This window comes from Schistocerca cancellata, chromosome 2, assembly GCF_023864275.1.
Source record: "Schistocerca cancellata isolate TAMUIC-IGC-003103 chromosome 2, iqSchCanc2.1, whole genome shotgun sequence".
Classification (NCBI taxonomy): domain Eukaryota; kingdom Metazoa; phylum Arthropoda; class Insecta; order Orthoptera; family Acrididae; genus Schistocerca; species Schistocerca cancellata.
In genome coordinates this window covers 22652474-22679611 of record NC_064627.1, presented here as the reverse complement: position 1 = coordinate 22679611, position 27138 = coordinate 22652474, and the positions used below count along the sequence as shown (strand labels likewise).

Sequence of the window (27138 nt, the reverse complement as noted above, 5' to 3'; positions counted from 1 at the left end):
AACTTCGTAACAGCCACAGTGGTTAAGAGCTACTCTTGCCGCTTAGAAATAGCGTAAAGAGGCATCTAGGGATGCGTATGTAGTGTTGGCGGTGGTTATGCGTATGTGTTGTCACCACCCCTTAAAAATTTGAAAGTTGTGCCCTCAGCAGGTGATGCTCACCGTATGTTTCGACGTCCAAGTCAACGAATTCCTCGAGCACGGAAAAACCATTAACAGTTACGTGTACTGTGATACTTTGTAGTCTGTGCAAGTCCAAGTCCATCAAGGGCAAACTGCCTGGGCTGCCCACAGAAGATCTACTCGACGGTAACTCGTTCCCAAGGTCTCACCAAGTGTAATGGCCAAATCCAAGTGGGAGCAGCTTCAACATCTACTCTACAGCCCAGACATGTCACCCTGCGACATGTAAATCCTGAGGCCCCTGAAAAATCATCTCAAACGGAAGAACTTCTACTCGGACAGTGAACTGCACAGTGCAGGACTATTGCCACGGACACCGGAATTCTTCGAACAGGGAGTCCTTCGGCTCTGAAATAGGAGGATAGTTGTGCTCAGGCCTTCTGTTATACCCACAGTTTGTTTCGAAACTTTTCTTTTAGACAACCCTCATGTTATGAAGTATGATGTTTTGAGTGGATGAAAATGGAGAGTGACTGGACGTAAAGTAGTAGACAAGGTAACTCCAGTGATGAAGCTAACATTTGATCTCCTTCTTGACAGTATGGTCATTCAAGGCTTAGAACACATTCAGCTATACCAAAAAGACGAAAAAGTGAGATGTGGCCCGTTTACATAGAATAAATTTAAATTGTTTCACATTTTCTTACAATATATTCAAGATCGACTGGTTTGAACAATAAATGGTTTGACCATTGTCATTAATGACCTGGACAGCTGTAGATGTCAGTGAAAGACGCTTTGTCAATGTCTGGAGCGCTACAGTGTAATTTTTATTTTAGTTATTTATCTCTTAGATGTCAGAACAGCCGACAAAAGTCACAGTGTTGCCTTGTTTGTCTCGCCATCTTTCGCGACTTGTAGTGAACGCTTGTTGAGGGTGTTAGCATCAGTTTTCATTATGAGGGAGGTCGGCTACAAGCTGGACCATATGGTATGCATATTGTCAGTGTGCTTTGTGAAGAGTGCTCTGTTTGCATTTTGGTCGTTCTGTTTCTGATGCTCCTTCCTTTCAGTCGAAGATCCGTGGCAGCATGCCTCAGTCGCCGTCCAGTTGTCTCAGCAGCGTGTAGTACGAGTAGGAAGCCTTCACCAGCTGCAACACAACATAACGGCACCAGTCACAAGCGGAAGCAAGTTTAATACAAGTCTGCACTTGTCGGTCGCACCACTACAATACAATTTCACGCTGACACACAGCACTTTCACTTTATACACGTATCCAGTCATTTTAATTGTTTAGAGGACATAAACGGACACACTCTTTTATGTATCAAAAATTTCACATCAACTTCCAACATGCTGGAGTAACTCTTGGTCAGCAGTTTCTGTTACTCAGTACAACGAAAAACCAGTCCAAAACAGCACACTTTACTTTTTTTATTCACTCGACAACTTGTTTCGGACCAATCATCGTAACAAAGTCAAAAATGGTATTTCCGAAGATGTGAAAACCATCTCAAAAATGTGCAACGAACATTTACAGCGCACATACATGGTGACAATTACTGAATTATATGAAAGAAATACTCTCTTTGAAATACTCTCTTTCAAATTCTAAAGGTGGCAGGGGTAAAATACAGAGAGCGAAAGGCTATTTACAATTTGTACAGAAACCAGATGGCAGTTATAAGAGTCGAGGGGCATGAGAGGGAAGCAGTGGTTGGGAAGGGAGTAAGACAGGGTTGTAGCCTCTCCCCAATGTTATTCAATCTGTATATTGAGCAAGCAGTAAAGGAAACAAAAGAAAAATTCGGAGTAGGTATTAAAATCCATGGAGAAGAAATAAAAACTTTGAGGTTCGCCGATGACATTGTAATTCTGTCACAGACAGCAAAGGACTTGGAAGAGCAGTTGAACGGAATGGATGGTGTCTTGAAGGGAGGATATAAGATGAACATCAACAAAAGCAAAACGAGGATAATGGAATGTAGTCGAATTAAGTCGGGAGATACTGAGGGTATTAGATTAGGAAATGAGACACTTAAAGTAGTAAAGGAGTTTTGCTATTTGGGGAGCAAAATAACTGATGATGGTCGAAGTAGAGAGGATATAAAATGTAGACTGGCAATGGCAAGGAAAGCGTTTCTGAAGAAGAGAAATTTGTTAACATCGAGTATAGATTTAAGTGTCAGGAAGTCGTTTCTGAAAGTATTTGAATGGAGTGTAGCCATGTATGGAAGTGAAACATGGACGGTAAATAGTTTGGACAAGAAGAGAATAGAAGCTTTTGAAATGTGGTGCTACAGAAGAATACTGAAGATTAGATGGGTAGATCACATAACTAATGAGGAAGTATTGAATAGGATAGGGGAGAAGAGAAGTTTGTGGCACAACTTGACTAGAAGAAGGGATCGGTTAGTAGGACATGTTCTGAGGCATCAAGGGATCACCAATTTAGTATTGGAGGGCAGCGTGGAGGGTAAAAATCGTAGGGGGAGACCAAGAGATGAATACACTAAGCAGATTCAGAAGGATGTAGGTTGCAGTAGGTAATGGGAGATGAAGAAGCTTGCACAGGATAGAGTAGCATGGAGAGCTGCATCAAACCAGTCTCAGGACTGAAGACAACAACAACACAACATGAAAGAAACATAAACTACTTACAAACTACGTGGTACACACACTTTATTAAAGTTGTAAACGTCCCTACAGATATTCGGATTTAGGTTATGGATACGGCTGCCGTCACTGGCGACGATGTGGCGCAGACGTATAGCGAAATTCTGCATGACCCGCTTAGGTGTTGTAACATCTATGATGTCAGTACCCTGCTGAAGGACTGTTTTGAGCTCAGCAATGGTTTTGGGGTTACTGCCGTACACACTGCCTTCAATACAGCCCCACAGAAAGGAGTCACGTGTCCTCAGATCCGGAGAATTCGGCGGCCAATCGAGGCGCAGGTCAGTGGCCTCTGGGAACCCCAGGGCCAGGACGCGGTCCCCAAACTGCCCTCCGTCTTGTCGAAATCAGGGTCACTTTGGATAATGGGGATGATATCATCTTCCAGAATCTTCACGCACCACACACTCAGCCGTTAAGGTGAAGTAACGTCTTGATCGCGAAATGCGGACTCTCAGTCTCCCAAATGCGCCAATTTTGCTTATTGACGAACGCATCCAAATGAATGTGGCCTTGTCGCTAAACCAAACCATGCATGCGCATACTAAGTCCCATTGTGTCCCATGACCAACCGTGCAGTTTGAACTTACTAACGCTAACCGTTCAGAAGTTGTGACGATTTTATTTCATATTGTTCAGTGTCACCCTTTAGATAATTCTGTATGCGCTGTAACTGTTCGATACACATCTTTGATATGGTTTTCACTTCTTCGGAAATACCAGTTTTGACTTTGTTACGATGATCCGAAAGTGGGTGTCGACCCGGAACTAGTCACTGAGTGAATAAATAGAGCAAAATTGGCAACTTTGGATTGGTTTTTCAGTTGCACTGAAAAATGTCACAGGTGCAATTTTTCCTCTTCAGGGATCAAACCTGTTTGAATATTGTTTTAGAGATGTTTACGAATATATCGTCTGTTTACATGAATACACAAATGACATTTGCGTGATGGTGATTGCCTTACACAGTCCGCCACTGTTCACGCCCATCTTCCGCTTAACACGCTCGATGGAGGAAACTACCGTATCCAGAATTCTAACGTTAGTGTGTTGGAGACTATACCGCCAACAGTGAGGTAAGGATTATGGTTCCAGCATGACAACACTCTGCCATTGTTGTCAGAGAACATTTAGACATGAGATTCCCAATTGTTGGTTTAGGAGGGTTGGGCCAGTATCGTGGCCATCACATTCTACAGATACACTACTGGCCATTAAAATTGCTACACCAAGAGGATGCAGATGATAAACGGGTATTCTTTGGACAAATATATTATACTAGAAGTGACATGTGATTACATTTTCACTCAATTTGGGTGCATAGATCATGAGAAATCGGTACCCAGAACAACCACCTCTGGCCGTAGTAACGGCCTTGATACGCCTGGGAATTGAGTCAAACAGAGCTTGGATGGCTTGTACAGGTACAGCTGCCCATTCAGCTTCAACACGATATCACAGTTCATCACGAGTAGTCACTGGCGTATTGTGACGAGCCACCATTAACCAGACGTTTTCAATTGGTGAGAGATCTGGAGAATGTGCTGGCCAGGGCAGCAGTCGAACATATTCTGTATCCGGAATGGCCCCTACAGGACCTGCAACATGCGGTCGGCCGGCCGCGGTGGCCGTGCGGTTCTAGGCGCTGCAGTCCGGAACCGCGGGACTGCTACGGTTGCAGGTTCGAATCCTGCCTCAGGCATGGATGTGTGTGATGTCCTTAGGTTAGTTAGGTTTAAGTAGTTCTAAGTTCTAGGGGACTGATGACCTAAGATGTTAAGTCCCATAGTGCTCAGAGCCATTTGAACCATTTTGAACATGCGGTCGTGCATTATCCTGCTGAAATGTAGGGTTTCTCAGGGATCGAATGAATGGTAGAGCCATGGGTCTAACACATCTAAAATGTAACGTCCACTGTTCACAGTGCCGTCAATGCGAACAAGAGGTGAACGAGACGTGTAACCAATGGCACCCCATACCATCACGCCGGGTGATACGCCAGCATGGCAATGACGAATACTCGCTTCCAATGTGCGTTCACCGCGATGTCGCCAAACACGGATGCGACCATCATGATGCTGTAAACAGAACCTGGATTCATCCGAAAAAATTACATTTTGCCATTCGTGCACCCAGGTTCGTCGTTGAGTACACCATCGCAGGCGCTCCTGTCTGTGATGCAGCGTCAACGGTAACCGCAACGATGGTCTCCGAGCTGATAGTCCATGCTGCTGCAAACGTCATCCAACTGTTCGTGCAGATGGTTGTTGTCTTAAAAACATCTCCATCTGTTGACTCAGGAATCGATACGTTGCTGCACGATCCGTTACAGCCATGCGGATAAGATGCCTGTCATCTCGACTGCTAGTGATACGAGGCTGTTTGGATCCAGCACGGCGTTCCGTATTACCCTCCTGATCCCACCGATTCCATATTCTGCTAACACCCATTGGATCTCGACCAACGCGAGCAGCAATGCCGCGATACGATAAACCGCAATCGCGATAAGCTACAATCCGACCTTTATCAAAGTCGGAAACGTGATGGTACGCATTTCTCCCCCCTACACGAGGCATCACAACAACGTTTCACCAGGCAATCCGGTCAACTGCTGTTTGTGTATGAGAAATCGGTTGGAAACTTTCCTCATGTCAGCATGTTGTAGGTGTCGCCACCGGCGCCAACCTTGTGTGAATGGTCTGAAAAGCTAATCATTGGCCAATCACAGCATCTTCTTGCTGTCGGTTAAATTTCGCGTCTGTAGCACGTCATGATCGTGGTGTAGCAATTTTAATGGCCAGTAGTGTACTTTTGAGTGGTGACGGAGGGGGGGGGGGGGGGTGGAGGGTGGAGCGGCTGGGAGGTGCATGAAGCGTATGATGTAAGAGACTCCAACACACTGTAAAACAGCTGTCGGCCGTTTGGCAGAAGCTACAGTCAATATCTGTGAATTACCTCGTTGTTTAGAGTGTATTAGAGAATTATTGGCACGCAGATGCCCGTTGTACATTCATGTAACCGTACGATATTTTCAGCTACATCTCTAAGGCAATATTCGTCACCTAACAGTCTCAACACCGTCCCTGAACATCCCTAGCGTCAAAATCTTCATCTACTCTTAGCCAGGAAAGAGTACCCGCACCGGTGACACTACTGCTGCATAAAAAAGTGTTTATTTTTACCTACATTAAAAATCCCGAAATGTTGTATACCGGTACGTAGTTGTTTTTACATCCTATACAATTAAACAAACAATTTGATGTACAGAGGTTAATCTGTATCATTCACCGAAGATTAGTGTTCAGTTTTGGTAAAAACTTTCTAAAGCCAAATCACACAAATATATCTTTATTTACTACAACCAGTTTCAACAGACTTTGCTTTCATCTTCAGATCTTCAAAAATTTTGTTACAAAATGTGTTCATTTTGAGTTGGAACAAAACGCGATCTTGGCACACAAAACTGATCGCTGCTTCTGATTTCTCAACATGGAAAATTCAACCAGTGTTCAGTGCTTGAATGAATTCATTCTTCTACGTAAGCTGTTATTTTATTGGACATTACTAATTCACGTGAATGGCAACTTTCAACACCTTACTTATTTTCGTATAGCCGGCCGCGGTGGTCTAGCGGTTCTGGCGCTGCAGTCCGGAACCGCGGGACTGCTACGGTCGCAGGTTCGAATCCAGCCTCGGGCATGGGTGTGTGTGATGTCCTTAGGTTAGTTAGGTTTAAGTAGTTCTAAGTTCTAGGGGACTTCTGACCTAAGATGTTGAGTCCCGTAGTGCTCAGAGTCATTTGAACCATTTTTTTTATTTTCGTATATATGTGGGTAATATGTCATCAAAAATGAAAGCTAGGAGAAATGTATCAGAAACATGATTCAACAACAAAATATAATGAGTAATTGAGTACTTCATCCGTTAGTTTAACAAATGGCTGGCTCTGAGCACTATGGGACTTAACATCTGTGGTCATCAGTCCCCTAGAACTTAGAACTACTTAAACCTAACTAACCTAAGGACGTCACACACATCCATGCCCGAGGCAGGATTCGAACCTGCGACCGTAGCGGTCGCGCGGTTCCGGACTGAAGCGCCTACATCTGCTCGGCCACATCGGCAGTCTACATCCATTTCTACATGCTTGGTGTATTCATCTCTTGGCCTTCCTGTACAATTTTTACCCACCACACTTCCTTTCATTTTCAGCCTGACAACTCCTTGCTGCTTCAGATTGTGTTCTATCAACTGCTCCCTTCATTTAGTATATTTGGCTGGCCGTGGTGGCCGAGCGGTTCTAGGCGCCATTTAGTCAATTTGCATCATAAATTCCTTTTTTTCCAATTTCATTCAGTATCTCCTCATTAGCTACTCGAACTAACCCGTCGAAGCTTCAGCATTTGTTATAGTCCTGCATTTTAAAAGTTTCTATTATCTTCTGTTCTGAACTGTTATCGTCCGCGTGCGACTTCTATACAAGGCTACATTCCAAACAAATACGTTGAAAAAAGACTTTCTAACCCTTAAATTTATATTAAATTTTAACAAAATCCTGTTTTACAGGAATATGTCTCTTCCTACGGCCAGTCTGCAATATCCCTCTGCTTCGACCATCGTCAGTTATTTTGCTGCCAAAACACCAAAATTCGTCCATTACTCTAGCACCTCCTTTTCTAATTTAATTCCCTCCTTTTCATGTTCTACGAGTCTTATAACTACAGTCTGATTTCTCTACAAGTTATAAATAACTTTCTGTTTTCTGTGTCTTACCGTTGCCATTTTCAGAATTCAAAAGAGTCGAACCCAGTCAAAACTGTCAGGAACTTTCTACAAATCTACAAATGCTGTAAAGGTATGTTTGCCTTTCTTCGGCCTAACAGCTGAGGTAAGTCGTAGGGTAGTATTGCCTCACGTGTCCGGATGTTTCCGCGGAATCCAAACTAACCTCTCCCAAGGGAAACTGACAGTTAAGTAATACATATGTCAGCAATTGTCTTCTTTGGAATAGGTACTATTACAATCTAGTTTAAGTCTGAGAGTATTTCACCTGTCTCATATTTTGACGCCAGATGGAATGATTTTGTTATTTCTGGCTCTGCCAAAGGTCTCTGTCCCAGGTGGGTATTTCCTTTTAGGTCTCTCAGTGCTCTGTCAAATTATTATCGTAGCACCATATTCTCATCTTATCTTCATCTACTTTCTTCGGTGATATTTCCTTTAAGTCAGTTTCCCTTGTATAGCCCTTCTATACATTCCTTCAGTCTTTCAACTTTTGTTTCTTTGCTTGGCGCTGGTTTTCTGTCGGAGATCTTGATGTTCGTACATATGCTTCTGTTTTCTCCAAAAGCCTTTTTAATTTGCTTGTTGGTGAAATCTACTTATCCATTACGTATGCATGTTTCTACAACCCTTCAGATGTTCTCTAGTCATTCAGGCCTAGTCACCTTGCACTTGCTATCAATCTCAATTTTTGTGTCTATATCCTTTCGGCTGCTCCATTTGCAGCATTTTTATTTCTTCTCCTTTCGATAAGTAAACTCCATATCTGCTAGTTATCCAGAAATTTCTATTGGGCACTGCGTTTTACCTATTTTGTTTTTTGCTTTCACTACTTCACATTTTAAAGCTACCTATATGTCTTCTATTGTTTTTCCTTCCCCTGATTCAGTCGTCACGTAACTCTCCCTGTGAAATTATTATAAACCTCTGCTTTTTTCTATTATCTAGTTGTCATCTCCTTAATATCGTAGCTCTCTGAAATTGCTTGAGATTCAGTCTGAAATTCATAGGTAATAAATTATGATCAGAGTCCACATCTGCTCCAGGAAGTGTCTCACACTTCAAAATCTGTTTTCGAAATTCCTGTCTGACCGGTATACAAGGTGGCCCATTGATCGTGACCGGCCGAAATATCTCACGAAATAAGCGTCAAACGTAAAAACTACAAAGAACGAAACTTGTCTAGCTTGAAGGGGGAAACCAGATGGCGCTATGGTTGGCCCGCTAGGTGGCGCTGTCATAGGTCTAACGGATATCAACTACGTTTTTTTTAAATAGGAACCCCCATTTTTTATTACATATTCGTGTAGTACGTAAAGAAATATGAATGTTTTAGTCAAACTGAACGGCATCAGGTAAAAATGCTGTACATATCTCACGACTACTCTGTATCACTCACCTAGTACTGGGTGGTGACGACGACACATTCAGAAACGGGACTCGTCATGACGAGCTAAGCAGTCAAAGCAGTCGCTTCACGAAGTTGTGAATGCAAATGAAAGTTCTCTGATAGTGCTTCCCAACCCTCCTGCCACGTCATTAGCACAGAACCACGTAACTACAAGCGCTATTTCAGCAGGTGTCGAAACAATGGCCCGCAGCATCAATGTCCCTGAGTAAGCAATACACGCAGTGGCGGTTCAGACCTGTGCTGCTTCGACAAACTTAATTGAGGACCTGTCCTCCCAGCTGGAGGATCATTTCGCAGGTGTTCTAATGTCAAAATTAGTGGATCGCACTTCCACGAAACACCTTCCGCGAGGCCCAGCTCTCACTGTCACAGGACGCATTATATGCGACGAAGATGGATGCCTCATAGGCCGACAGCAGCAAGTCCTGTGCCATAGGTGACCTCACAGATATTATAATTAAATTTGGTACAGGACTTTTCCATTACGTCCAACGATGGAATGCTATTTTTCCCGAAATACCTCTCTTAGGTGGTGTAATTCGTCTGAGAGACTTCCTTTGTCACAAATGGCGCGCACAAAGACGAATTACACCATCTAAGAGAGGTATTTCGGGAAAAATGGCCACAGTGTAACACAGATTGGTAGGGCCTTCAAGTAGAGACAGGCGGACGAATTTCGGGAAGAGGAAGATAACAAGAGACTCGCCTTTCTGCCATATTTGAGGCCCCTGTCAGCCAAAATCGGGAGGCTGCTGAGAAAATCGAACATAAATACCGTCTTCCGACCACCGCCGAAGACGAAAGAGCTGCTGGGTTCAGCTAACGTCCCACTCAAACTCAAGAGACCTGGTATACACAGCATTGCCTGCGAATGCGGTGTATAGTACATTGGACAGACGCAGCGCTGCATCTCGAAAAGGTGAGAGGAACACGTTAGACACGTCCGACTTGGACAGACAGAGAAATCTGCTACAGCTGAACACAGTATCAAAGAAAACCACATCTTTGATTTCGAGAACACCAGGGTGCTGTTCCGCGCCAGGAGCCAGTGGGAAAGGTGCACCAGAGTCTTGTGAACAGCGACGAAGGTTATCAACTGAGCGCGGCCTGGAATCCAGCACTGGCCGCAGTACACGGTGAACGCACCTAGAACCGTCCAGCTCGCGAGCTGCTGCTGCTCCTTTTATGACTTCCTCACTGTGAGGAGGTTCGATTGGAAGTTTGTGGCCTGTTGGCCTTTACTCCCCTGGGAATCTTGACGAATCTTCTTTCTGTACTGGTAGGTATTTCTGGACTGGCAAGGACTGCCGGTGACCTATTTCCTGTACTTGTCGGTGTGACGATTTTTTTTCTTCTTCTTGGCTGTTGCTGAGGGCTCTTCCTCGGTTGGGATATTGTGCGAAATGCATCCCGCTTTATCGTATTCTCCGTTGACCAGAGCGATGATAATACAGCGCATTTGCCATTCTGTGAAGATAGGGTAGGAGTCAATCAGATTGAACTCCTCCCTAGAAAGACCAAGAAGGCCTTCTAGATACCCTAGTGGGCGATGTGGGAGTTGAGGTTTAGGATGGTTAGGTGGAACGAAAGGATATGGGTTGTCGTGGTGGGGGTACGTTCCATCGCGAAGCGATGCAGCGATCTTCTGCGTTACAGCGCTTGCGCTGTACATTTCTGGAAGTGGGAGGAATGGGACTTCTTCCCACTCTTCTTCTTGCGCTGCTGCTTCGGTGTCCGTCGTGTGCTGTGTTGCCTCCCCTTAGGCAGGCTCGTCGTTCTGCGTGGCCACCGTCGCGAACTCCACGCGTGGAGGAGTCGCCTGGGTGGCTGTGTCGACTGTTGTGGCGGAAGCTGCTTTGACTGAGCGAAGCTCTTGCGTCAGCACAGCAATCTGACGCCGAGCCTCGCCCAGTTCCGCCAGCATGGCCGCCCTCTCTTACGCCATGGCGGATTTGAAGGCGGACATGGCTTCTTGTACGGCGTCGTTAAGGCGCCTGGTGACGACGTCTTCTGTGCAAGTGACCACCTCTTCGTGTGTGGTGGTCACTTGCTTCTGCGTCTTCTTCTCCGGTCCGCGCCAATTTCTTCTCTAGGCGCAGGAACGGGCGTTGGCCGCGTGTGCGCCACCGCAGTTGGCGCAGGTGCAGGGGGCGTCCTTCTGCTTTTTGCAGTCACGTGTGTCGTGTGCTTGCGCACACTTCTAACACGCAACTGCTCCGCTGCAGTGCTTGGCGACGTGGCCAAGCTTTTGGCAGCGAAAGCACTGCGCTGCAGTCTTCCTCTTCTTCTTGCCGGAAGTCCCTGCTATCGTGAGCAGCAACTCCGCCAAGGCAGCAGCTTTGCGTCCACTTCCGCGTCCAGGCATCTCCAGTAGCAACAGCGACAATCTGCTATGCGTACCTCACCGCAGCGTGAGCGGGAATCCTTTCCAGCTCGCGAGACGCGACCGGAATGCTCTCACGGAGACACGAACGGCACACCCGCTTCCCCCTCCACCCCGCCCGCCGGCTCCATTGTATCCAGCCTCCCGCGGCTAGGTGGTGGGAGACACGACGCGGGTATAAAGTGGCCGGCATCCGCAAAATCTGGGCACTATTTCTACAGCCAACATGATAACTGGTACATATATCTAGCATTCATAATTTCGGTGTGTGATTTTAAGTTCACGCCAATGCCAATCTTTCGCAACACGATGTGATATGTGGCAGAAAAATTCCATGTCTTCTTGACATCATATGGTACAAGCTTAGAGTTAGCTTAATATGCAAACCTTTACATGAAGTTTAGCAGAGAATATAACGATCCAATACAAAAGCCTTAACACGTAAGGAACAGAAGGGCAACGCATCCAAGAAGTTTTTGACTAGGAACCATGGCCCTTACCAAATCATTGGAATGACACTGGTTAAAAATTTTAGTTGCAGCTACTTACAGGAACATACTTTGTTCACATAAGCAGGATTAAATCATCCAAAGGAGCTTTTGTTGCCTTACCACACGTTACATAGTTACAGCACTTTTTTAAAAAAAGCGTCCACAAACGCTAGGAAACAAGTATCTAATGACGATCGAGAGATAAACAATATACCTTACGTACTCAAATCACGAAATAAGAAGTTGAGATGGGATTTTTTATATTGTTTTAGAGTTAGCCTTACATTCGTTTTCCTTTAGTCTTACTATGTATTTGCTGATATATCCTGCACGATAAAATTATGCGTACTTCATGAGAGGATACTGAGTATGTCACGACGCTGTGGAGCTGTGACACGTGTCCAGATATAATATCATCCGTTGTAGCCTAACAGAATCACCTGACACAAGAACAAATCAAAAACATTACGAATCAACCAACTATATCACACGATTTGTTATTTGTAGTGTCAACAGATCTTCTAAATTATTTCTAGGAGTCACGACTGGGAGTGGCAGAGCACTGCTTCTCCAATGGGCTTGACAAGAACTGCGAGGGCACATCCACTGCAGTTTCATAAGACGTACCAGCAACAAACCCGTCAACAGCTGTTAGTTCGCGTTCAGGAAGTCTTTTACAAATTGTGTCGGCCCTGAAAAGGTCCTTTTTTGTAGCTAGGACATTGTTTACTTAAAGCAGGCGCTCGAACTGGCGACTCACTGACGCGACACAAGCTTGGTAACGTCGAACCGTGTTTTTCCGAACTCATTCAAAGATTCCTAACATTGCCCTGATGTGATTGGCGACATACTGAATGCGATCCATTAATTCCTCTTCGTCTGTAGGTGGTTCGCGTCTGGGTGGGTGAACTGGAACCTTGAACAATCCCCATAGCCTGGTGGCGTGAGGTCAGGTGATCGCAGGAGCCATGTCCTGAGAGCACCTCTGCCAATTACCCGGCCGTCGAAGAGTTCATTTAAATAACCGCGCACAGCACGACTATTATGTGCGGGCGCCCCATCACGCTGCAACCACATGCGTAGCCGTATCTGCAGGGGAACATCTTCCAGCAGGCCGGGTAGAGTTTTGTAGTGCTTAATAAAAAAAAAGAAAAGAGAGAATAAAAGAAAAAGAAAAAAAGGTTGAAGATGTGGCAAGAAATGGTGAATAAAAAAGGGGTTTTAAAATCGTAAATGACCGTGAAAAAAGGAAAGAATGAAATGCAAATCGGACTTCGTATTACAGAAAAGCTATAGTTGGGGTGGTCCTTGTGGCGTTTTTGAGCAAACGTTAAACCAATTTCCACTACAAAACTTACTGAAAAGAAACAGAGAATAACAGAATGTAACTGACAGGGGGAAATGGTGTAGATGAGAGATCATCCTTTACCAGGTTAACTTGTCTTCTTTCGGGCGGCGTCCAGGTCTTCAAAAATCTCCTTCATTTCTGCGTGAAAAGTCTGCTCCGAAATCTTGCAATAGTCCAGGAATCACTAATTTATACCAATTAAAATCATCTTGATATTGTATGCAATTTAATTTACTTTGCTACTTCCATCCTCCGAATTTCTTAACAACATACACAACATGTCTGCACATTAAAATCAGATCAAGAGTAGCTAATAAGTTTTTTTAACGTCTTCATCAGATCACGTCTGCCTTAAGCTCCGGCTATCCAAAGACAAAAAAAAAGTTACAATTTTAGTAGTTTCTCTGCCGTCGAGCGCTCATACCGCTGCGACGGGATATTTTTTATCTGAGGGAACGAGTGTAGCGCGGCGAAATTCAAAGTCCCGCTACAGTTTATTGCAAAAAGTGAAGGTAATTTGCAATGGTAGACGGTCTGGCCTAGTCAGAAGGTCATACACAAATCCTACCCAAAGGTTGACCGAAAATGGTTCATGCTGTCCGTGGACGTACATGAGAAGAAGATTTCCCATTGCCCAGTAATGGTCGAGTGTTGTAAAGGCCATCCCGGAGGAAGGTGCACTTTTCGGTAAATAACAAAATGGCAGGGAAGTCGGGAGCTCGAGCAACTCGTCCCAGAAACCACCGGCAAAACCCTAGCCTGTGTTCATCGTCCGCCACAGGATTTAGGTGTTGGACAAGGTGGAAAGTAAATGTTGGCCTTCATTCCTCGATACTTCCTAGACTAACCGATGAGTGACCCCCATGTCGTGTCCAACCGATCGAGTACTTGTCGTAGGTGCTTCCTCGAAGCTCTCGAGAACAGTCTCTTCAAATGCAGCATACCGTCGTGTTCGAGGTTTTCCAGGATCATCATGATATACCGCTAGCGAGCCTGTTTCGCCAAGTCGCCGGTGAATTGCTGTAAACGTTTGCGGGTGTGGATGGCATCTTGCTGGATACCGTCAACAGACGAACAGCAACAGGGCAATCCCACGACCAATCGAAGCGATTGGCGTCAATTTTCAGTAGTTTAAAAATTGTGCGTTGTCGACCTACACAACATTAGTATTTTTGGCTAATACTGGCATCAGTTATCCAGGGTTACAATTTCGCGACACAATTCTTCTCCATCCTGTACATATATTTTTTAATTTCTAAGTGTACGAGTGGCGTCGTGTCTCTACTTCCATCACTCCATGTAAAAAAACAACATATATTTTTTTCAGGGAGTATGCGAGCACTCTCTCAACCTTTACTGCAGATCGATCACTCAATTTAGGAGCTACTGTTGCTTGTTACTGGACCCATACCTCCATGTCTCTGGAATACCCACATCACAGCACACACAAAACAGTGTTATTGGGTTACAAGTCCAATCTCACTTAGAAGGTATTACGAGGAGAACACGGGACTGGTAGTGTTGTCATCATGACCTTTATCCGAAGTTCAAAAATGGTTCAAATGGCTCTGAGCACTATGGGACTTAACTTCTAAGGTCATCAGTCCCCTAGAACTTAGAACTACTTAAACCTAACTAACCTAACGACATCACACACATCCATGCCCGAGGCAGGATTCGAACCTGCGACCGTAGCGGTCGCGCGGTTCCAGACTGTAGCGCATTTAACCGCTTGGCCACCCCGGCCGGCATTATCCGAACTGTTTGCTACTAGTGTGAATAATCACCATCAGTAAAAAACATTTCCTTTTGGTAGTCATTCTGATCGTACTGCCATGGTAAGAGACATTCCAATGTTAGTCCTACATATTTCCGAGTACTGTAGTACACTGACATGGGATCTAACCAACTAATTCCGGAGAATTAAAATAATTACTGTTGACTTGTGTGGAAGTAAAAACATCCCAGGTAATCAGAAACCATAATGGGTTAAACGAACTGCCAAGCAGAGATATTGATACTACTATCACAGAGTACTATTTTACTCTGCTGGGTGGTTCTCCATTCACCATAAGCAAATCACAGTGTTACCAAATGTGTGGGCGAGCAAGTGCGATAGCAATACACTACGTCTCACTAGAGCTCTCATCTACCTCAGTATAATTACTAAAATCAGTACCGTAAAAGAAGGAAGTTACTATGGTATTTGTTATTATAGTAACGCTGTAGCAGACTATTCGTGTAAGCAGTTGGCCAGCCATGTTGCGGGGGATAAGGGTGGGGTGGAATACTTTGTATAAAACCGAGGGTGGGAGAAATGTTTTTATTATTTGCTGTTACTATATTTCGCAGACTTTTTCTGAGGCGCTGCTGTTCACAGTGGCTGTGGCCGCATTCTTATGACGATTAAGTCGCACTGGCTGCATTATTTACAAATGTGTGGGCGAGCAAGTGCGATAGCGATACACTACGTCTCACTAAAGCTCTCATCTGCCTCAATATAATTATTAAAATCAATACCGTAAAAGAAGGGTCTTTGGTGTGACGTCATACGCGCGTGACTGCGTGTGAGTTCGCTCTCTAAGTTTTCATCTGTTTTTAGGTTGCAGATATATATTTTAACGGTTTTTGGGTTAATATTTACTATATAAGTGACTTATTAGTGGTTTCTTCATTCACCTTGGCCTTTCTTGTGTTGTGACCTGATATTTGTGAGTGTTTCGTATCGAGCAACTTGACCTCTTACCCGTGTTTACATTCCACGCTGACCAGTTGCAGCTGTAGCGGCGCATCGAAAGCTACGTACTAATTAATTGTTTGTGTATAGTAGTTTATTTAGGAACTTTAGTAGTCTTCAGCCGGTGTTCTTGGTTTTTTTCCGGTGAAATAACTTCAGAAGAAATTTTTGCGAACTGCTTTCAGTTTCGTTACTGTCATTAGACGTTTGATTTTCTTTCTGTGTTAGTATTTTGTTATATTCTCATTTGTTGTTGATTAATACTGTCAATAATAGTAGTTACTTTCCTTGTGGAGCAAGTTTGTAATTATTGTAATCAGTTTTCAACATCTTCTTATTGTAGTAGCGGAACTTAGATAAAGTTGTTTTCTTGTTTCAATAACTGTAAAATTTTACCATGAGTGAGAGGTGTGGGCTTTGCCGTAGGTTCGTGAGTAGTGGATTGCGGTGTGAGACTTGTTCGAAGTATTTTCACTGGGGGGAATGCAGTGGGGAAGCCCGTGGGCATTCTGGTGAGATCCTCTCCTGGAACTGCAGGTTATGCAGCAAGAGTAAGTTGATAGAGGAGCAGGAGCGTAAGATCTGTGCCCTTCAGGTGCAGTTGAAAAACGCACAGGAGGAGCTAGATAGGATGAGGAGGGTGAAGGGGGTTGGGGAATGGGAGCTGGCTGTTGGCAAGAGATCTGCTAGGAGAAGGAGATTTTCAGATAGTTTTACTATTGGTGTTTGTAATAGATTTGACCAACTGTCAGAGTCTAGTGGAGAGGAATCTCTAGTAACTGTAGATGTAGGAAGTAAGCAGCAGACCTCAGCAGTTACGGTGGCTAGGACAGTTGCAAAGTCTGCGAGAAAGAAGAAGGTTCTGCTCTTAGGTAGTTCTCATGGTAGAGGTGTAGGCCAGCAGTTGCAGGAAGTTTTGGGGAGTGAGTACCAGGTCACCAGCATTGTGAAGCCTAATGCAGAATTGGCTCAGGTGACTTTTAACATAGGGGGGTTATGTAGGGATTTTACAAAAGAGGATCAGGTGGTGATTGTGGGTGGGGCTGGTAATAGTATTGATAGGGATGGGGAGTATGACAGAGATGGTGACCTGGAAAAGATAGCCACTCAGACTGGCAACATGAATGTGCATTTCGTGGAACTGTTTCAGCGTCACGATCGGCCTCATCGTAATACAGCCGTCAGGCGTAATAACATGAGACTTGGGGGTGCGCTAATGACAGAAGGCATCAGTCACATTTCAGTGGTGTCGGTGGAGTCTATCAGCAGGACGGGTTTCACTCGACATGGCCTGCACCTCAACAGGTATGGAAAGGGGAGGTTGGCAAAGCTTATAGGTGACAGCATAGGTGGGGGTGGTGGGATCACTTATGGGAAAATTCCGGTAGTTGTGGGTGTTAGAGCTGTACCTTTTTTAGATTGAAGTCAGCTGACAGGTATTCCTGCTTAAGGGAAGTCTCTCTAACAAAGAAACCACTTTCGACAAAGCTTAGGTATCCGATTAATGAGGAAATTAGTATATTTCATCATAACATACAAGGCATTAGAGATAAAGTTAGTGAATTACTTATAGATGTTAACTCTGAAATTATTGGTATATCTGAACACTTCTTAAATAAGGAGATAATTCAGAGGCTTCCTTTACCAGGATACAGGTTGGCTGGCAGCTTTTCTAGGAGCTCTTTGCGGTTTGGGGGAGTAGCCATGTATGTGAAAAACGGTATCCCATTTGAGTCAATTGATGTTTCAAAGTACTGCACTGAAAAGATGTTTGAATGTTGTGCAGGTGTGGTTACATTTAGTGGAAGTAAACTTCTTACTGTTGTTATTTATAGATCCCCAGACTCCGATTTCACAACGTTTTTGCTAAAGCTAGAGGAGGTTCTTGGTTCACTTTATAGGAAATACAAAAAGTTAGTTACATGTGGTGACTTCAATATAAATTGTATAAGTGATTGTGCAAGGAAAAGGATGCTGGTAGACCTTCTTAATTCATATAATCTTATGCAAACCGTATTCTTTCCAACGAGAGTGCAAGGGAACAGTAGAACAACCATAGACAATATTTTTGGTCATTTGTGATTACTAGAAGGGCATTCTGTTAGCAGAATGGTGAATGGCCTTTCAGATCATGATGCACAAATTTTAAGTCTACAAGATTTTTGTGCTGCAACGTAGGTTAAATATAGTTACCAACGTTTTAGGAAAGCTGATCCAGTTGCTGTAGAGACTTTTGTAAACCTTATCAAGCAACAAGAGTGGCAAGATGTTTACAGTGCTGATGCAGTAGACGATAAATATAATGCTTTCCTCAAGACTTTTCTCGTGCTCTTTGAAAGTTGCTTTCCGTTAGAACGTTCAAAACAGGGTACTAGCACAAACAGCCAGCCTGGGTGGCTGACTAAAGCTATAAGAATATCTTGTAGAACAAAGTGGCAATTATATCAAAACCTTAGAAACAGTCACAATCTAAATGCAGTAGCCGATTACAAACAGTATTGTAAGGTGCTTAAAAAAGTTATTAGGAAGGCAAAAAGTATGTGGTATACAGATAGAATAGCTAAGTCTCAGGATAAAATTAAAACCATATGGTCAGTCGTAAAGGAAGTGGCTGGTCTGCAGAGACAGGTCGAGGATATAGAATCAGTGCATAGTGGGAATGTCCGTGTTACTGATAAGTCGCATATATGTACAGTATTTAATAATCACTTTCTGAATATTGCAGGTGAACTAAATAGAAACCTAGTCCCAACAGGGAATCATATAGCGCTCGTAGAAAAAAGTGTTCTGAGACTGTTACCTGAGATGCTCCTCCATGATACTGACAAGAGGTTGATTGAGTTAATAATTAAATCACTAAAGACCAAGAACTCTCATGGATATGACGGGGTATCTAGCAGAATACTGAAGTATTGTTTCATGTGTGTTAGCCCAGTACTTAGCCATATCTGTAACTTTTCCTTTAGGAGTGGTGGTTTCCTGACCGATTAAAGTACTCGGTAGTGAAGCCACTTTATAAAAAGGGAGACAGGGATGATGTTGATAATTATAGACCTATTTCTATGCCATCGGTGTTTGCTAAAGTTATCGAGAGGGTTGTATATACAAGGTTACTGCAGCATTTAAATTCACATAATTTGCTGTCAAATGTACAGTTTGGTTTTAGAAATGGCTTAACAACTGAAAATGCTATAGTCTCTTTTCTTTGTGAGGTTTTGGACGGATTAAATAAAAGGTTGCGAACGTTAGGTATTTTCTTTGATTGAACGAAGGCTTTCGACTGTGTTGACCACAAAATATTACTGCAGAAGTTGAAACATTATGGAGTAAGGGGAGTAGCTTACAATTGGTACGCCTCTTACTTTAAGAACAGAAAGCAGAAGATAATTCTCCGCAATATTGAGAGTGGTAATGATGTTCAGTCCCAATGGGGCACTGTTAAATGGGGCGTTCCCCAAGGATCGATGCTGGGGCCACTGCTGTTTCTTATTTATATAAATGATATGCCTTCTAGTATTACAGGTGATTCAAAAATATTCCTGTTTGCTGATGACACCAGTTTGGTAGTGAAGGATCTTGTGTGTAATACTGAAACATTATCAAATAATGTAGTTCATGAAATAAGTTCGTGGCTTGTGGAAAATAATTTGATGCTAAATCACAGTAAGACTCAGTTTTTACAGTTTCTAACTCACAATTCAACGAGAACTGATATTTTAATCAGACAGAATGGGCATGTTATAAGCGAGACGGAACAGTTCAAGTTCCTAGGCATACGGATAGATAGTAAGCTGTTGTGGAAAGCCCATGTTCAGGATCTTGTTCAGAAACTAAATGCCGCTTTATTTACCATTAGAACAGTATCTGAAATAAGTGACATTTCAACACGAAAAGTAGTATACTTCGTATATTTTCATACGCTAATGTCATATGATATTATTTTTTGGGGTAAATCTTCTGATTCAAAATGAGTATTTTTGGCTCAAAAACGGGCTGTTCGAGCTATGTGTGTGGTGTAAGTTCTAGAACCTCTTGTCGACCCCTATTCAATAGTCTTGGAATTCTGACTCTGCCCTCACTGTATATATTTTCTTTAATGTCGTTTGCTGTTAGCAATATTAGCTTATTCCCAAGAGTTAGCAGCTTTCACTCAGTTAATACTAGGCAGAAATCAAATCTGCATGTCGAATGCACTTCCTTGACTCTTGTGCAGACAGGAGTGCAGTATTCTGCTGCATCCATTTTCAATAAGCTACCACAAGAACTCAAAAATCTTAGCAGTAGCCCAAACGCTTTTAAGTCTAAACTGAAGAGTTTCCTCATGGCTCACTCCTCCTATTCTGTCGAGAAGCTCCTGGAAGAGCTAAAAAATTAAGCAAATTCCAGTGTTACATTCTTGATTTTCTTTATTTAAACTAATGGCGTGTCGCCTGAATATGTTTCTTATATTTCTTTTTATCTGTTTCTACAATCGTGTAATAATTTCATGTATTGACTGGTTCCATGACCATGGAGACTTATCCTTAATGTGGTCCCACGAAACAATAAATAAGTAAATAAAATAAGAAAAATAAAAAAAGGAAGTTACTATGGTATTTGTTATTATAGTAACGGTGTAGCTGACTATTCGTGTAAGCAGTTCGCCAGCCACGTTGCGGGGGGGTACGGGTGGGGGCGGATACTTTCTATAAAACCGAGGGTGGGAAAAATGTTTTTATTATTTGCTGTTACAATATTTCGCAGACTTCTTCAGAGGCGCAGCTGTTCACCGTGGCTGTGACTGCATTCTTTTGACGATTAAGTCGCACTGGCTGCATTATTTACAAATGTGTGGGCGAGCAAGTGCGATAGCGATATCCTACGTCTCACTGAAGCTCTCACTACCTCGGTATAGTTATTAAAATCAATACCGTAAAAGAAGGAATTTACTATGGTATTTGTTACTATAGTAATGGTGTGGCTGACTATTCGTGTAAGCCGTTCGTCAGCCACGTGGTTTGGGGTAGGAGTGGGGGCGGATACTATCTACAATTTCGAGGGTGGGAGAAATGTTTTTATTATTTGGTGTTACTATATTTCGCAGACTTTTTCTGAGGCGATGCTGATCACCGTGGGTGTGGCCGCATTCTTTTGACGATTAAGTCGCACTGGCTGCATTAATTACAAATGTGTGGGCAAGCAAGTGCGATAGCGATACGCTACATCTCACTAAAGTTCTCACTACCTCAGTATAGTTATTAAAATTAATTGCGTAAAAGAAGGAAGTTACTATGGTATTTGTTATTTTAGTAACGGTGTAGCTGACTATTCGTGTAAGCAGTTCGCCAGCCACGTTGCGGGGGGTGGGGGTGGGGGCGGATACTTTCTATAAAACCGAGGGTGTTAAAATGTTTCTATTATTTGCTGTTACTATATTTCGCAGACTTTTTCTGAGGCACAGCTGTTCACCGTGGCAGTGGCTGTATTCTTTTGACGATTAAGTCACACTTGCTGCATTATTTACAAACGTGTGGGCGAGCAAGTGCGATAGCGATATGCTACGTCTCACTAAAGTTCTCATCTGCCACAGTATAGTTATGAAAATAGATAACGTAAAAGATGGAAATTACTATGGTATTTGTTATTATAGTAACGGTGTAGCTGACTATTCGTGTAAGCAGTTCGCCAGCCACGTTGCGGGGGGTGGGGGTGGGGGCGGATACTTTCTATAAAACCGAGGGTGATAGAAATGTTTTTATTATTTGCTGTTACTATATTTCGCAGACTTTTTCTGAGGCACAGCTGTTCACCGTGGCAGTGGCCGCATTCTTTTAACGATTAAGTCACACTTGCTGCATTATTTACAAATGTGTGGGCGAGCAAGTGCGATAGCAATACACTACGTCTCACTAAACTTCTCATCTGCCGCAGTATGGTTATGAAAATCAATAACGTAAAAGAAGGAAGTTACTATGGTAATTGTAATTTTAGTAACGGTGAAGCTGACTATTCGTGTAAGCAGTTCGCCAGCCACATTGCGGGGGTTAGGGGTGGTGGCGGATACTTTCTATAAAACCGAGGGTGGGAGAAATGTTTTTATTATTTGGTGTTACTATATTTCGCAGACTTTTTCTGAGGCGATGCTGATCACCGTGGGTGTGGCCGCATTCTTTTGACGATTAAGTCGCACTGGCTGCATTATTTACAAATGTGTGGGCGAGCAAGTGCGATAGCAATACACTACGTCTCACTAAACTTCTCATCTGCCGCAGTATGGTTATGAAAATCAATACTGTAAAAGAAGGAATTTACTATGGTATTTGTTACTATAGTAATTGTGTAGCTGACTATTCGTGTAAGCAGTTCGCCAGCCACGGTGCAGGGTTAGGAGTGGTCGCGGATACTTTCTATAAAACCGAGGGTGGGGGAAATGTTTTTATTATTTGCTGTTACTATATTTCGCAGACTTTTTCAGTGGCGCTACTGTTCACAGTGGCTGTGGCCGCATTCTTTTGACGATTAAGTCACAATTGCTGCATTATTTACGAATGAGTGGGCAGCAAGTGCGATAGCGATACGCTACGTCTCACTAAAGTTCTCATCTGCCGCAGTATAGTTATGAAAATCAATAACGTAAAAGAAGGAACTTACTATGTTATTTGTTATTTTAGAAATGGTGTATCTGACTATACGTGTAAGCATGTCGCCAGCCACGTTGCGGGGGACGGGAGTGGGGGCGGATACTTTCTATAAAACCGAGGGTGATAAAAATGTTTTTATTATTTGCTGTTACTATATTTCGCAGACTTTTTCTGAGGCACAGCTGTTCACCGTGGCAGTGGCCGAATTCTTTTGACGATTAAGTCACACTTGCTGCATTATTAACGAATGTGTGGGGGAGCAAGTGCGATAGCGATATGCTACGTCTCACTAAAGTTCTCATCTGCCGCAGTATAGTTATGAAAATCAATAACGTAGACGAAGGAAGTTACTATGGTATTTGTTATTTTAGTAACGGTGTAGCTGACTATTCGTGTAAGCAGTTCGCCAGCCACATTACGGGGGTTAGGGGTGGTGGCGGATACTTTCTATAAAATCGAGGGTGGGAGAAATGTATTTATTATTTGCTGTTACTATATTTCACAGACTTTTTCTGAGGCACAGCTGTTCACCGTGGCAGTGGCCGCATTCTTTTGACGATTAAGTCACACTTGCTGCATTATTTACAAATGTGTGGGCGAGCAAGTGCGATAGCGATACACTACGTCTGACTAAAGCTCTCATCTACCTCAGTATAGTTATTAAAAATGATTCAAATGGCTCTGAGCACTATGGGACTCAACATCTCTGGTCATAAGTCCCCTAGAACTTAGAACTACTTAACCCTAACTAACCTAAGGACATCACACACATCCATGCCCGAGGCAGGATTCGAACCTGCTACCGTTGCGGTGACGCGGTTCCAGACTGAATCGCCTTTAACCGCAAGGGCGCACCGGCCGGCTATAATTATTAACTTCAATACCGTAAAAGAAGGAAGTTACTATGGTTCTTTTTTTATAGTAGTTGTGTAGCTGACTATTCGTGTAAGAAGTTCGCCAGCCACGTTGCGGGGTTAGGGGTGGTGGTGGTGGATACTTTCTATAAAACCGAGGGTGGGAGAATAGTTTTTATTATTTGTTGCTACCATATTTCGCAGACTTTTTTGTAAGGCACAGCTGTTCACCGTGGCAGTGGCCGCATTCTTTTGACGATTAAATCACACTTGCTGCATTATTTACAAATGTGTGGGCGAGCTTGTGCGAGAGCGATACACTACGTCTGACTAAAGTTCTCATCTGCCGCAGTATAGTTATGAAAATCAATAACGTAAAAGAAGGAAGTTACTATGGTATTTGTTATTTTAGTAACGGTGTAGCTGACTATCCGTGTAAGCAGTTTGCCAGCCACATTGCGGGGTTTAGGGGTGGTGGCGGATACTTTCTATAAAATCGAGGGTGGGAGAAATGTATTTATTATTTGCTGTTACTATATTTCGCAGACTTTTTCTGAGGCACAGCTGTTCACCGTGGCAGTGGCCGCATTCTTTTGACGATTAAGTCACACTTGCTGCATTATTTACAATGTGTGGGCTAGCAAGTGCGATAGCGATACGCTACGTCTCACTAAAGTTCTCATCTGCCGCAGTATAGTTATGAAAATAGATAACGTAAAAGATGGAAATTACTATGGTATTTGTTATTATAGTAACGGTGAATCTGACTATTCGTGTAAGCAGTTCGCCAGCCACATTGCGGGTTTAGGCGTGGTGGCGGATACTTTCTATAAATCCGAGGGTGATAGAAATGTTTTTATTATTTGCTGTTACTATATTTCGCAGACTTTTTCTGCGGCACAGCTGTTCACTGTGGCAGTGGCCGCATTCTTTTGACGATTAAGTCACACTTGCTGCATTATTTACAAATGCGTGGGCGAGCAAGTGCGATAGCGATACGCTACGTCTGACTAAAGTTCTCATCTGCCGCAGTGTAGTTATGAAAATCAATAACGTAAAAGAAGGAAGTTACTCTGGTATTTGTTTTTTTGTAACGGTGTAGCTGACTATTCGTGTAAGCAGTTCGCCAGCCACATTGCGGGGGTAGGGGTGGGGGCAGATACTTTCTATAAAACTGAGGGTGGGAGAAATGTTTTTATTATTTGCTGTTACTATATTTCGCAGACTTTTTCTGAGGCACAGCTGTTCACCGTGGCAGTGGCCGCTTTCTTTTGACGATTAAGTCACACTTGCTGCATTATTTACAAATGTGAGGGCGACCAAGTCAGATAGTGATACGCTACGTCTCACTAAAGTTCTCATCTGCCGCAGTATAGTTATGAAAATAGATAACGTAAAAGATGGAAATTACTATGGTATTTGTTATTATAGTAACGGTGTAGCTGACTATACGTGTAAGCAGTTCGCCAGCAACGTTTCGGAGGGACGGGGTGGGGGGGGATACTTTCTATAAAACCGAGGGTGATAGAATTTTTTTTATTATTTGCTGTTACTATATTTCGCAGACTTTTTCTGAGGCACAGCTGTTCACCGTGGCAGTGGCCGCATTCTTTTGACGATTAAGTCACACTTGCTGCATTATTTACAAATGTGTGGGCGAGCAATTGCGATAGCGATACGCTACATCTGACTAAAGTTCTCATCTGCTGCAGTGTAGTTATGAAAATCAATAACATAAAAGAAGGAAGTTACTATGGTATTTGTTATTTTAGTAATGGTGTAGCTGACTATTCGTGTAAGCAGTTCGCCAGCCACATTGCGGGGGTAGGGGTGGTGGCGGATACTTTCAATAAAACCGAGGGTGATAGAAATGTTTTTATTATTTGCTGTTACTATATTTCGCAGACTTTTTCTGCGGCACAGCTGTTCACTGTGGCAGTGGCCGCATTCTTTTGACGATTAAGTCACACTTGCTGCATTATTTACAAATGTGTGGGGGAGCAAGTGCGATAGCGATACGCTATGTCTCACTAAAGTTCTCATCCGCCTCAGTATAGTTATGAAAATAGATAACGTAAAAGATGGAAATTACTATGGTATTTGTTATTATAGTAACGGTGTAGCTGACTATTCGTGTAAGCAGTTCGCCAGCCACATTTCGGAGGGTGGGGTTGGGGGCGGATACTTTCTATAAATCCGAGGGTGATAGAAATTTTTTTATTATTTGCTGTTACTATATTTCGCAGACTTTTTCTGAGCCACAGCTGTTCATCGTGGCAGTGGCCGCATTCTTTTGACGATTAAGTCACACTTGCTGCATTATTTACAGATGTGAGGGCGAGCAAGTCAGATAGTGATACGCTACGTCTCACTAAATTTCTCATCTGCCGCAGTATAGTTATGAAAATAGATAACTTAAAAGATGGAAATTACTATGGTATTTGTTATTATAGTATCGGTGTAGCTGACTATACGTGTAAGCAGTTCGCCAGCCACGTTTCGGAGGGATGGGGTGGGGGCGGATACTTTCTATAAAACCGAGGGTGATAGAAATTTTTTTATTATTTGCTGTTACTATATTTCGCAGACTTTTTCTGAGGCACAGCTGTTCACCGTGGCAATGGCCGCATTCTTTTGATGATTAAGTCACACTTGCTGCATTATTTACAAATGTGTGGACGAGCAAGTGCGAGAGCGATACACTACGTCTGACTAAAGTTCTCATCTGCCGCAGTATAGTTATGAAAATCAATAACGTAAAAGAAGGAAATTACTATGGTATTTGTTATTTTAGTAACGGTGTAGCTGCCTATTCGTGTAAGCAGTTCGCCAGCCACATTGCGGGGGTAGGGGTGGTGGCGGAAACTTTCTATAAAATCGAGGGTGGGAGAAATGTTTTTATTATTTGCTGTTAACATATTTTGCAGACTTTTTCTGAGGCACCGCTGTTCACCGTGGCAGTGGCCGCATTCATTTTACGATTAAGTCACACTTGCTGCAATATTTACAACGTGTGGGCTAGCAAGTGCGATAGCGATACGCTACGTCTCACTAAAGTTCTCATCTGCCGCAGTATAGTTATGAAAATAGATAACGTAATAGATGGAAATTACTATGGTATTTGTTATTATAGTATCGGTGTAGCTGACTATTCGTGTAAGCAGTTCGTCAGCCACATTGCGGGGGTAGGCGTGGTGGCGGATACTTTCAATAAAACCGAGGGTGATAGAAATGTTTTTATTATTTGCTGTTACTATATTTCGCAGACTTTTTCTGCGGCACAGCTGTTCACTGTGGCAGTGGCCGCATTCTTTTGACGATTAAGTCACACTTGCTGCATTATTTACAAATGTGTGGGCGAGCAAGTGCGATAGCGATACGCTACGTCTGACTAAAGTCCTCATCTGCCGCAGTATAGTTATGAAAATCAATAACGTAAAAGAAGGAAGTTACTATGGTATTTGTTATTTTAGTAACGGTGTAGCTGACTATTCGTGTAAGCAGTTCGCCAGCCACATTGCGGGGGTAGGGTGGGGGCAGATACTTTCTATAAAACTGAGGGTGGGAGAAATGTTTTTATCATTTGCTGTTACTATATTTCGCAGACTTTTTCTGAGGCACAGCTGTTCACCGTGGCAGTGGCCGCATTCTTTTGACGATTAAGTCACACTTGCTGCATTATTTACAAATGTGAGGGCGAGCAAGTCAGA

General features: G+C 43.2%; 1 protein-coding gene across 1 annotated transcript in view; it reads right to left on the bottom strand.

The window, feature by feature from the left end:
- Positions 1–1219: 1219 nt before the first annotated feature.
- LOC126150321 (odorant receptor Or2-like) overlaps positions 1220–27138 on the bottom strand; it is a 114573-nt gene continuing 88654 nt past the window's right edge. Inside the window, exon 6 of the mRNA XM_049915869.1 lies at positions 1220–1276. Coding sequence (XP_049771826.1) covers positions 1220–1276 — 57 coding nt within the window. The remainder of the gene's footprint in view (positions 1277–27138) is intronic.